At 40.5% G+C, this 13,625-nt stretch overlaps 1 protein-coding gene across 3 annotated transcripts in view; it reads right to left on the reverse strand.

The window, feature by feature from the left end:
• LOC110982023 (thrombospondin type-1 domain-containing protein 4-like) overlaps positions 1 to 13,625 on the reverse strand; it is a 118,915-nt gene that overhangs the window by 1,718 nt on the left and 103,572 nt on the right. For all 3 annotated transcript variants that reach the window (XM_022240161.2, XM_022240167.2, XM_087136470.1), the window contains 4 exons: positions 5,065 to 5,244; positions 3,711 to 3,884; positions 2,639 to 2,815; positions 1,393 to 1,540 (listed from right to left, as the gene is read on the reverse strand). In XM_022240161.2, the coding sequence (XP_022095853.2) occupies positions 1,393 to 1,540; positions 2,639 to 2,815; positions 3,711 to 3,884; positions 5,065 to 5,244 (679 nt within the window). The remainder of the gene's footprint in view (positions 1 to 1,392; positions 1,541 to 2,638; positions 2,816 to 3,710; positions 3,885 to 5,064; positions 5,245 to 13,625) is intronic.

Here is a 13,625-nt window from a genome sequence, read left to right on the forward strand (position 1 = left end):
AGCATTTACATTTATATTGCTCGTACTGCGATATTCTCTGGAATTATAGGGCTCCAGCAATTTCCTGCCATGTACGAGAATATGCAAGTTTTCACGAGCATTTATGTACGAATTCAGCAACGAACACTATTGTCTTTGCCTGTTAGTTATGCATCTGTCTGTGTTAGATTTTTTAAGTCAGTTTTGTGTCCATCTTGGGCATTTTACTTTCATCAGACCCAGGAATAGACATATCAGCAGCATAATTTTCACTGCCAGTTAGTAGTGGCCTTTTTGCCAGTGCCCGGTGTGGCGCTTTGTAATATTAGGCATCCAATTTATTAACACAAGATATCAAACTGGATCACTGGAAATGCTGTGAAAACCTTTTCTTTTTCCTATTTTATTCAAGATGTTTTAATTGGAAAGTAAAGTCCAATTTGTTTTTGGCATAAGTGACTCTGGAAGATATGGCCCTAATTCCATTGATCCTGTCAAAAAAGAAATGTACTAATGCATGCAGAGTACCAGATAGCAGCAAGACTATCCCCACGATGAACAGTGTATTTATGTGGACCGCCATTTTGAATGACAGCAACAGCCAAGCCACAGGTGTGCATGAGTAATGGACTTCAACGAACACTACCCTTGCAAAAATTGCACACTTTGCATTCACATGACCAATGACAAGACCAAGGGTATAGATCCCTGCAAGGATCACACAGGGACCATAATGATTAAGTGACTGAGACACACTTTCACACAACACTAGAACACTGATGTAATTTTATCACAAGTGACTCCTGTTCAAAGATTGCATAGTGCTGCCAAGCGGCGTAAGATGGCAAACTTCACCGTGAATACACGCAGAACGTTGTAATCACACAGGCGCCATTTGAGCAAGCGATACGCCTGCGCAATGCACATTAATACACTGGTGCAGGCGTCGCGGCAGGCACGTGCACCTGGTGAGCCTGCACCCAAGCATTATCGTAAACTGCGCAGGCATATCGCTTGCTCAAATGGCACCCATGGTAATTACATCTCTTGGGCAGAGTTATCCATTTTGCGCCTTCGGCGCTATATAATCTTTGCTCCTGTTTTCCACACTCATGTGAAAGGGCTTTAAGACTAAAAAGAAGTCCCAAACCACTGGTAAAACCTGCAAGGCAGACAATATTGCAGGAACAAATATCTGTCCTCCTAAATCAGTCCAGACTTCACTAACAAAAGACATTGGCCCTTCCAACACTGTGAAGGTCTGCCCAAAACGTCTGATATGTACATGTATCTCTGGAATTTGGTAATTGTGGTGGCACACCCAGTGACTTTGACAAAACGAATTTATGGGGTAGAAAGGGGAAAAACATGACTCATTTATGATTTCAACTGAACTCTGTTCATGATACCTACATGGTGTGGCAGTGGTGCACTGCTGGATGTTGCAGGACTGCGTTGAAGACGGTCTGTTCTCCTCGCTGCATTGTGTGCTAGACCTCATGTTGGAATCCAGACACTTGACGTCTCGTTTTCTGTGGCCACCACCACATGTTCGAGAGCACTACACAGGTTCACAGAAATAATCAAAACTGAAACAAGTGCACGTGGTAAGAGTGACATAACAGGAGAAATTCAAGTGCTGCTGTGGCACTGCATAAAAACAAACCTATAAGATCCTGATACAAGTAGTTTTTGTCCATTTGCAAATCATCAAAAGGAGGCCTGCTATCTCCAGTAAAAAGTAACAGCATTCTGCCATTTACTACCCTGTTCTGTTTTGGTGATCTCCCAGCCAATCACATTGTTGATGTTCTTGGGTACTAGACATACACAGTGCAATTTAAGCATGTCGTGTTACTTGGCATTACGTACATCCAGCACTGTACCAGAAATCTCTTTGGAGGGAAAACCATTTGTAAGAAATCTTCAAATAGGCCTAAGCCAAACTTCAGATCAAATGTTGTAACCCTTGGTCATCTTAGAAATGACCGTAGCCTCCAATCCACACCGCCAGTTTTGGGGTAAAGAACAAGTGTCAGATCTAGAAGGAATTCAATTAAGTCTTGAAATCCTTTATTTTTCTTTTTCCTATACAGGTGAACATTTAGAGAAAATTAAAACTTTCTGCACACACCCAGTGGCCGTTACAGCACATTTCACATTCGTAATATCAAGGCATCCTTATTTTAGAATCCTTAAATCTAGTTTACTCAATCCATTCAGTGTTGAAGTAAGGCCCCTCATTCAAGCCAAGAAAAAACATGCTGGTAAAGAGTGTTTCATCTGGGCACCCATAACACGTGAAAATTTTACATTCCAACAGAAGCAGATTGTGCATACTCCAGTATAGCACGTGCATGCCCAGTGGACACTAGTGTGTGCGTACATAGGCTGCGTATCTCTACCAAATTTGAAGGGATGTTTATGCTTTGTAAAAATACACCATTTTTGGCTCCTGTATATATGGAATGCACCGGCATTGAAGGGATCAGACATCGACCCTCCCTTTCCAAATATAATGGATCTGTATCAATAGGTCGACACAAACAAAAAATGGCAGCCATTAAGTACTTCTGCTCCAGACATTTGACAATCTGTCGCTACTGACAGCTGCCCATCTGTGTCTCCATCCATCAACTCCCATCCCATCCCCCCTTACCTGAGTCCAGTCGGAGTTGAACCACATGGCCGTGCAATCCTTGAGGTAGCAGCTCTGTCTGTTAGTGGGTTTGGGCTTCATGGCACACTGCTCCTCATTGATGATGATGTGAGGCTCATCAGCCCCAGCACACAGCACCACGCGTTCCTGAATACCCTCGCCACATTCCCTAGAACACTGGTGAAACCAAAACGGGTGATGAAAGATGGTATGGGAACTACAGTCAGGTAAAGGGGATTACACCTTCACACACTCTTGATTTTATTGTAGTTTTAAATGCAAAATTCAGTAGGGTGATTTTTTTTTCTTGTAATGACATCCAACAAAAACTGTTTTAAGTTTTAAATTTTGTATAAGCATTCTCGTTCTTGGATTTGCAATGAAACAAGTTTTATCTTACCACCCCAGTATGCTATCTTAATGTGGACATTTTCTTTTCCATGAGTGTTGGATTTTACTTTGTTATAACATAACCACGTCCTTTGGTTTATGCTTTATTTATCCAAAATACAAACTTCATATTTCAGTTTATTGAAAACTACTGAAGTATGGTTACAAGAGTGTCTTCCCTAAAAACTTTCAAAGAAAATCACACAAACCATCTTGGCATCCTAGAAGTACATGTAATTACAAGAAGAATCCCTACGGCACCCGTGTCAATGCAAACAAGGCACTTCGACACAAAACAGGCCAAACTAATTGCGGCTAATCTTGAAACGGAATGAATAACTTTATGGAAACTTGGCTCATCAGGGCTAAATTTCCCGATATGCTGAAATTGCCATAGTTTGGAAGGCTTTCATGGAATCTGGAAGAGGTCAGAGCATCAAAGACCTGGCAATACTTGACAGGCAAAATTGGCTCAAAACAATGAACGGGTGTTGGAACACCCTATGCATGCCCTCTTAATTTTGCAATCAACCTTGCAAATTTTTACAAGTTTTTTCTGTACAGCTTGACCATTTGAAAAAAGTTCCACTTTAAGCAAATGATGGCCAGCGGCCGTATAGGAGTTTCTTGTTGGATGTGTACAGAAAGGTCAGGGGAGACAGCCATCTTCTTTAATCCTTACCTGAGACCACTCTGAGGTCAACCAGACAGCACCGCAGGGCATGCTATTGCATGTCCTGGTTGTCCTAGGCTTGGTGATGGTATTGCAAGCTTCATCTGACAGCACCTGGCTGTTTCCCTCAGTGGTACAGACAACATAGCGACTCTTGTGCCCTCCCCCACATTCAGCAGAACACTACAAATGAAAGCAACCACAGAAACATTTTTTTCACATTCAGGTTTTGTTACTGCCAACTGGCACACAACTCATGACTACAGTAATACATGACAGATGTGTCAGTTGATCGAATGAGTTTGAGCATCATAGTGTGAGCATACAATTGAATTAACAAATTTGAACAATAAGCTAATTCCAAAAAGGTTTGCTAAAATTGTGAAATGTGGTACCTCATCACAGGACAAGGCTGTTTCTGACACCAAAAAACCAAAAAGCTCAAAGAACTCAGTCTAGGGGTGAGAGTGGCCACTTAAAATTAAAGCTGGAAACAGCTAGCAAAAAGCTGAAATGTAAAAGGTTCCCATACTTTATTTGTTCAGACCTGCGACACAAAAAAGCTGAACTTCAGGGTCAACATCTAAACAAAAAAGGTGAATTCTCACACCCCTGTCAGTCACCATGTGTCTATTTGCTTAAAATGTTCCTTAAACTTAATCATATTATTTTTCGGGAAAAAAAGATGGAACAGAAAAATTTTCTTTAGCCAGGAGAAGTGCCAATCTGTTTTTGGCATGAGGCATCACTTCATTCAAGAGGCATCTGACATTTTTAGTGTGCTCAAGGCATTTGAACTTCAGTTTATCTGCAAGGGTGACTCGCCACCGAGAGACATCCGAAACCTTATCAGTTGCCCCTTCCCTCTCTTGGGGAGCATTTACAAGCACTATCTGGACAGGATGCAGTACAGATAACTCAAACAAGGATACCCGGGTACTGGTACAAAAACTGAACCCTACAGTTCAAAGAACTTGTGTAAAACAGCTTACGTGAAAAATGTCCTTAAAGTTTTAGTTCTGTTTCACAAAAGACACACATCAACAACCTTTGCATATGCACTTGAAAGGTTACAGTATTACATGTAAGTGTAGTCTGGTTTTAGTTTGGGGATTTTTCCAGAAATATTTTCTTTCCCTGAAATTTGTGATGTTAGTCATATGTATTCCTGTCTCATTTTATGGAACTGGTGTCAGACATCAATGGAAGGGTACTGATATACCCAATTTCCATACACAGCACTAGCCCCCCTCAAGCATGCACCACACTTCACCAATCACCAAGGTCAACCACACCAACCTAAACCATCAATCCGGACTATCCCCACATGATCCCCCCATGAACCAAAGCCCCTAATCCTTACCAGGTCATTCCACTCCGACACGAACCAATTACTGACGCAGGGCCCCCTGTCACAGGTCTCCTCTGTCCGGGGCTTGCTCAGCTGCTTATCCGTACAGGCAGACTCATCCAGCTCCTCCCTGGCCTCGTCCACGCAGCGCACCTCTCTCTGCCGTCTGCCCTCCCCGCAGGGCACATTGCACTGGGGGGAGGAATCAAAGAAAGTACACAGGAAGCGTTAATGAAATGGCCAAGGATAATGTTGATCCTGCAACTTCCCTAGGAGAACTGACGAAGTATTTTGAAGTCTTCCTCCATGACAGCTTAATGCTTAATGTACACCTGTCACATTGCGTAGGTGAACTCATTGAGGGATTTCCAAAATTTCAGGTTTAGTTATTTTCAGTTTTGCAGAATTTCGCTGCTCTCTTACTATAATTACCCGGGCATTTCCATTGATGAAACACAGAATTCCCCCAAATAAAAAACTTTGTACTTGGCATCATAGTTTACCCGGCTATAGTCTTTACAAGTTGTCCAGTCTTAACCTAAGTCACAAGCTACTGCAGCAAAATGAACTGAGACAAAAGCATTCCTTCGTCACTGTTCACCTTTTTACTTGTCTTGTGAAAGGTAATGTGACAGACTTGACTACAATTTCTGGAATCCTCCGAGAAGACAGTGAAGCAGTGTTCACCAGCAGCTCCTCAGATAACTAGTATTTTAAAGAAATCATACACTCGGCCAGTTCATGACTGAGAAACCCACATGACTGAATTGTGAAGTGGCATCTGAATCTTAGTCACTATAGTTAGAAGACAACCAAATAAACCCTGGGTAAACACAACTCTTGCAGATAACTCAAGTTGATCGAAAACAGGGTTCTTAGAGAAAGGGGGAGAAGTGTACAATCAATTAACAAACAGACTGTGAGGTTGCTTATTTGAAAAAAATCAAAAGTGTCCCCAAGGCCAAAATCAATTACAATGTTTGTCATGGTAAATCTACTTTGTATCCTACATATCCTCCATTAAATAAGTATGCTTTCCTGCTTTTAGCAAAGCAGGATTGTGCGTGTAAGAAACTAATTTCTTTGTTCCTGTAACAATCTTGTACATGTATACAATTACATTCAAAAGAAATGACAACAGCTTATATGCATGTATGCACTTGAAGTGCAATTGACTATATAGTCATGACCACACCAAACAAAATGAGCTGTACATGTAAGTCAGATGAGCCACTTTTGAGTCAGATGTTTTAAAAGAATCCTGAATAGGGTAAATCAGCAAGAACTTTCAGCATGTTCCATGGGCAACTAATGTCCATTTGCATCAGGATGCCAAACTGAATGATGCATCAAGAGGAAGAGCTCATGGCTTGAAATGACAAATGAAACCTGAAACAAGATTGCCGAAAGAATGGCCTTATAAGATTCATTTTGAATTGTTTTTTCAGGCAATGATTATTTCCAGCAGGGTCGAGTAATATGATCCCCATTTTGCATTTTACCCATTTTTTTTTTTTACATTAATTTTTGAGGGAAAAACAAGATTTTCAGAGTTTCAGCTGTGCCTGCCTGATGGTTAGAACAAACAGACTGAAGCATTGAGTCACTGGTCATACCACAGATGTTTGCGACTGCAGAGCCCAATGATGGACAGAAAAAAGCTTGAAAGACTTTACCCACAGGTGTTGCATCATCTCAACATGTATGTTCCCATTTGTGCATCCTCTTAACAATCCACCTTCACCTTGAAAAACTTCAAATCTCATCATTCACGTTCGAGTATATAGGCCTAGTAACCAAATCTTGCCAAATCCCAAACATATTTATTGTGTGAACAACTTTAAGGATAATAACACAAGGTCTACTGGTATAAGGGTAATTCCAGAAATTAGGAGTCCAAAAGTGTGACCTTTTTCGTGTCCCTGTTACATCTGACCTTGTTATTTGACATGGAAATATCACTAGAATTGATTTCAAACTGTTACTATTTGTTTGGCAGATAATTGGTATTAATTTATCCCTCTTAGAAATTAGAAAATGTGTTCTGATCTTAAAAAATCATATATCAGATGTGACAGGGACACAAACAAAAAGTGGACCCCTGATTTCTGGAATTACCGATAACCGAAATGTACAACTGAAATAATTTCAGTAAATATGTTCGTATTTTCATTCATATTTCATCAATTTTTTTCAATTAAACAGGAACAAAAAATGCTGGATGCTTGAGGAACTAGAGTGAATCATAAAGAATGGTGTTAGTTACGTTACATGCGTAAGACAGTCCATTCAAACTAAAAAAAAAACAATAGGTTAGGGACACCGGCAGAGTGACTGCATCCAATTAACTGAGGAAGACATCAATTGTCAACGAGGGACTGCTGGTTTAGTGTCTCTGCTACATATCATGAAGTTCAGATGAAGGGGATTCAGAAGTGCCACCTAAACAGCCTCACAGGTAAATGTAGGGTCACAGAACCTACAGAAAAACACCTCCTGGGAGAAAGGAAGGCGATAATGATTCCTACAAAAATAACCTGAAATCGGAGTCACACAACATCTGGTGTTGAAGATAAAGAAGGACAGATTTTCAAAACAACCCCTTCCCCGTTTCCGTTGGCCATACCCCCTTCCCGTCTCCATAAGAAGAGTAGAAAAGTACACTAAAAAGCAACAAGTACATGTAACTCTTCAAGAATGCCATTAGCTATTCAGAGTAGTGATGGGGTGCAATCCTCAGCAACCCCAGAATCTCTGAATGCTTGTCCACAAAGTGCTTTGTGCTTAAGTAAGAAAATTAAAGAACTACCTCCGTCCAATTTTTGGCTGCATTTTCAGCATTTGAAATTTTCCTTACACAGTCATTATTTCCAGAGAGATATTTGTAAACCATTTATCAAGTGACTCTTGTGATTGTAGGCTGCGCATGTGCTGTACCTCTACAGCCAAACCAATCCAGCATTGCACTCTCAGAAGCTGCTAAAATTGGCACCAAAATTGCACGGTTCTACGAGACATGCCTTAAAACATAAATCTTCACATTCAAAAACTGCAAAGACATCAAACCCAAGTGCATCATTACACTTTTTAGCACATTCTCACTCAATATGAAAATTCTTCTCCACAATGAAACTTCATGAAACATTTTTGATGATATAAGTGCCCCACTTCAAATTGGCTGCGAAAAAAGTTGACAAGACTTCATTGTCACAGCAATGATAACCAGGCTATTGTCAAATTAGAAGCATCTGAGGAAATTACTAACAGCCCCAAAACTGTCTTCCTGGCTGCCTGCCTAGAAAACTGCAAATTCAATGGCTGTTTTGGGGAAGAACAGGTACTGACCATAGCAAATATGTGTATGTGTTGGTAGAATCTTCAGGGTCGTCCAACCCACTGGGAGAGTGCAAGAAAACATGAACAAAGGTTTTCCTTGAAGATGGGATGCATGTCCTGCAACAACTGTGATGGTTATGTATGCAATCATACAAGGTTACTTGTCAGCCCCTTTTTATAGCAATTCACTCTCTTCCTCTGTTTAAAAGGTGGGACAGGGTTTATCCAATCTTAAATTTTGAGGGGAGTGGGACCCAAAGGGTTCATCATGACTAAGGATAAGAGGGTCCAGGGTTGCAGTCCAGATGGCCTTGCATTGGGCAACTAGTCATGTAATTATCATGCTTCTTTGCCAAGTCTAAGACCAGCAGTATAAATGAGTGCTGGATGGGGGAATAAAATGGACTTGCATCCCAGCCAGGGCAACAGAAATATTCACAGTGTTTTGTATCACTGAAACCAGGGACAGATTGAATACACTGGCTCAAGACAGACTTTGTTCATTTCTGGAAGCCTGCACTTATCAAAATGTCACCAAATGATCAAAATTTGAGTTTGTTTGCCCATGGAGAAATAAAGACACAGTTTGTGTCTTTTGTTTATCCATGGTATGTCTGAGCATCACCAGGATTATTTTCTACATTCAACAGCAACAAGCTGACCCACCATTGACAGCAGTGGAGGTCAATCCTGACCTTTACTTTCAATCAACTTGGAAATTGCCCTCTCCTCTCCTTCAAAAACATTATTTGGTGTGCTTTTTCTTATTTTTTTAAAATTTCAATGGGGGCCAATGCCCCCCTCCCCTTGTTATGCTCATACTTGTATAGGAAATTCTACTGTAATGACTGTAAACATTTGTGGGGTCAGTGTCCCTTCCCTCTCTCTTTCTCCTTGCAATACATCTCTGCTCGCAACAAATCAACACCAGGCTGACAGGTTGTCAGAACTATTCTGAGAAATTCATTGATTTGCTGTCAGGAAACCAAACTGCCTGAGAACTATGTCAAGGCCTGACTGAGACTAGTCCAGCAAGGAAATAAACACAAGAAAATTAGCCCTGCATGTTGGATCTTCCTGAGTGGAGAAGGATAAAAGCACCCAGGATGGAAACATTAAATTAGCCAGAGGGCAGGTAATGTGTTGCATCTGCCAGGGAGAAGTGAAGTGTACACATGAGGGAGATATTGGATAAGTGGATGTTTTTCACTGTATGGACTGTGTGTTATTTCCCATGCCACCAGACATCCGCCTGTGGTCTTGACGGAATGAAATAATGCAACTGATTATGAAGGCAGGAATAATAACTGCCGGGCCCTTTTCTTTTTTCAGCAGAGGAATGAGGATTTAAAGAAGGAAAAAGGGGGTGACTGAGATGCAGGTCACTATGATGGCAGTGATGTTTTCATCTTGGAAACCATGGTTGATGGGGATGGAATGTGGGCTGTGGGCCCCTCCCCAAGCATATAGAGCATTATCTTTCTTGTCTGTAAAGTAATGGGAACAAGGCCTTTTTGGACAATTTTAACTTTCCTTCCTCCAAAATGCATGTAAAAAGCCCCCCAAATGTAGCCTCATCCCCCCAAGGCCATAAATCATTGGGCTACATACATAAATTTACAACTTTATTTTGTCCTGAAAACACAATGTTGCCTCCCCCCCACTGAACTTCATTCTTAATCTGCCCTTCAATGACGGTAATTCGTGGTCATGAAAAAGAATAAAGGTTACGGTGAGGTAAGGTATGGTTGGTGAGGATCAATGTTGCTGATTAGTCTGTGTGCTGTTACATTGGCCTATAGGGGAGTACATTGCCTGAATGTCACAGTATTATTGTAAACCAAGTATATGTATATGTACTTGGAAACTTTGTGAGTGCTATTGGGTACCAAAGTGACTACCGTGATCACACACGCAATCTTATGTGTAAAAGGCATTAGCACAAGAACCAGCACATGAACCAACACATGCACGTACTCCATTCGTCCGTTCAGCATTTAGTGGTTCTAAACGACGTCGCACTGCAGTACTCTATGTGACGAACACATGATGATCATACCGTCACACCAGCCTTTTTGTCAAGTAATTAACAGAAAAGTGAAACTGCTGCAAAATTGATTGTGCTGTCTATGGGGAATCAAGAATGTATCATGGTGACGGTGTTGAAATTTTAGAGCGAAAGCTATCACCAAGTGCTCTTATCGACTGTCTGCAAATTGCAAACCTACCATGTAGCCTGTTAAAAATAGTTTCTTGCTGTGGTACAGACAGTGTCTGACATTTCTGAAATTATTACAGTGCAACATACCCTCGGGAAGGCTTGAAATGAAATGCCATGAACCATTGAAGAGACAACAAATTTATAGCTCTATTATTCACAACACTTTTATGTTTGTCTTGACCCATGAAAGCAACAATCATTTGCTGGGTGCTTACACCATAAATCTTAGTATTAGTGACCTTGTGAATAAGACAGAGGCAAACTCATGTGAACTTAATGTTAAATTGTCTTTGTGGTCTCATTAATAAGCATGCTGAATGCTCTCTCAAATCCAAAGCTACAAGCTTTCAATGAAGCAAACTGAGGGAAACCTCATATTCATGCATTCATATGTCTAATTAAGGACTGAGACAGAGTCTTACAAGCCTTGCAATCAAAGCAGTTTCTGCCTAGGCATGTACATGTATGTCTCAATTTTGATACAAGTGCATAGACTGATATCCATTCAACTAGTCATTACGGTCAGTGAAATGCTAAAGTGCATTGTTCATGCACTTTGAAAACAGTTCCAAAAGGGCACATTATATTACCCTCCAGCTGACAGCATGATTGCCAAGTTTGAAATGGATTTCAAAGATGCAATTCCATTTTGTTTCTTCTTCTCAAACTTTGTCTTTTTGTAGCAATGGGAACAGTGCTTCTGAGAACAGCATGGACACTGTTTTGTAGGCTGGAGGCTGTTTTTCACTGTGAAGGACCTTCAAGGTGTCAAGGGAACCATGGGGACAACACAAGCCTTCACTCCCACTTCTCCTGCGTCATGTCACAGACATTGCTTGATTAGGTATATCCCTACCTACCAGCCCTTATACATGTAATAAGTATGCATCAGGGAGGACGAATATATTCTAAACTATAGCCACATTTTGTGCTGCCTTCCTCTTTAGAGCCCTATGGGGTTATCTAGGCCTACAGGTTAAAGACAGTCAGAATGCATTTTCAGCTTCAACAAGGTAAACAAGTTACAGCTAGTGTAGTCATGATTAGTCAAGGAACACATGGCAACATGCATGTCATTTGACATTATGCACCTTCCACCGCAATACACTGAATCACTGTGGTGACTGTCAAAAATCAAATTTTCTTCCATGCTGTATGATGTCTTGAACCATAAACAGACATGGTTGCAATTGTGCATGGCACATACTACCTATTGATAAGGTGTCCCATACAATTAGACAAACTAGTTTTCACACTCTTAAATGTTAAAGTTTCAACTAATCAATTAGGTACTAGTGCTTCGAACTGTCTGAGGGTTTTGCCACAGGTATATTGTCAGAAAATTAAAGTGAACAGGTACGTACCAGTTAGGTATCAATAGTGCTGAGCAACAAACCAACTGAGTATATCACAAATAATCCTACAGGAGGCACAAACGTTTTTCATTCTGATATCAGCTCCTATTGATACCCTTTTAAAATATTTGTATGTATTCAACATTCATAAAATTTGTGTCTTTTTTTCAACATTGTAAATTGTCAATTTTAAATTTTGCTTCAGTACAGTTTATCACATAACTCTTTCTGAGCAGAAGATTAATAACTTGCACTGCTGTCTTGGGTTAGAACATAATTACTGATGTATTTGAAGGAAATAGTGTGTTCTGACATTGTGTCACAAGTTCTACACTTGAGTTTAGAACAGCAAGTGATAATGTTACTAAAACCCATGGGGATGCCATTCACCAGCCTCTATACCAACCTACTGTGGCTACAAGGGACTGCAGAATGTGGCCAGGCCTCTTATGCAAACAGGTAGTCGTTATATGTTTGGTATGCAATTTATGTGGGCAAACACTACATGACATGCAATTTGCAGTGGGGGCATGAATGTTTCTCTTCTTCATCATTCTACTACCATGAAACCTACTCTCGGGCTGTGACATTAAAAGCCATGCCCCTAAGTCTATAAACCATGTGCCAAGCTTATCCTAGCTACATAGCCAAGGAAGTCTTGATCCATTTTAGCTGGTGACACCCATAATGATTATATATTACCGGCATCAGTCCCCTGTCAGCGGTGACACACTAACCTATTTTCTCAATGCATCAGTGGACAGGCCTCTGTTAACCAGTATCTTGCAACTCCACAATAATGAAATCAAATTTAATTGGTCAAGATCTTGTTAGACGGGGCCTTGCCCCTCCCAACCCTACAAAAGGGAGATTTCTCTTTTGAAATAAAAAAGAAAAAAAGGATGCTTTAGGAATATCCATTTCCCTTCCTTCCAAAAGCATGTAAAGGGACTTTCCCTCAAAAAGGGCACCATGCATGTACAGTACATGTGACAAAAAATGACAAATGATATCCCGAGGATCAGAAATCTTTGAACCTTCTTTCCCGCATCACTCAGTCTCACAGGTTCATCTGCCAAGTTCCACCCTTTCCGTCTTCCCCAGAATATATACCCACAAAAAACACCCCCTGGCTACGTTGCAGTGGACTGCATCTTCTTCTTGCATGACAGCTCCACTGTCAATTGGTGTGAAAGATCCCTAATAAAAGGCAACCATGCATGATGTGCCACAGGACTTGTAACTGGTGATGTGTGTAGATGTAAACAACAGCCTAGAGATAAGGCTGTGAATTCATACAAAAATTCTGAATACGAAAATGAAGTCAAGATGAAAAGGAGTAAATTAAAACACTACCTATTTTGTACAATGTAAGCTACACTGGATCATAAAACTTTGAGAAAAATTCCTTGCTTGTTACTAATACAAGCTTTCATGTCATTAAATCCGTTTGACATTTGTCAAGGCAATTCATTATATGTAATTGGTCCTTGCTTTTCAAATTAAGCTAATTTATTTCAAACTAAAAGCAAACATTTAAACTCAGTAGGTCCTAAAATTACTACTATGTCATGACAATGGGGAGGAGGTTGTCATATCATTCCATGACTTCCCTAAATTCTTATTTATATGTATAAGATTCCAAAATATAAAGGAAAAAA

Source organism: Acanthaster planci, linkage group LG05 (assembly GCF_054643075.1).
Source record: "Acanthaster planci isolate LZ-2023a linkage group LG05, COTS_SCS, whole genome shotgun sequence".
Lineage (NCBI taxonomy): Eukaryota > Metazoa > Echinodermata > Asteroidea > Valvatida > Acanthasteridae > Acanthaster > Acanthaster planci.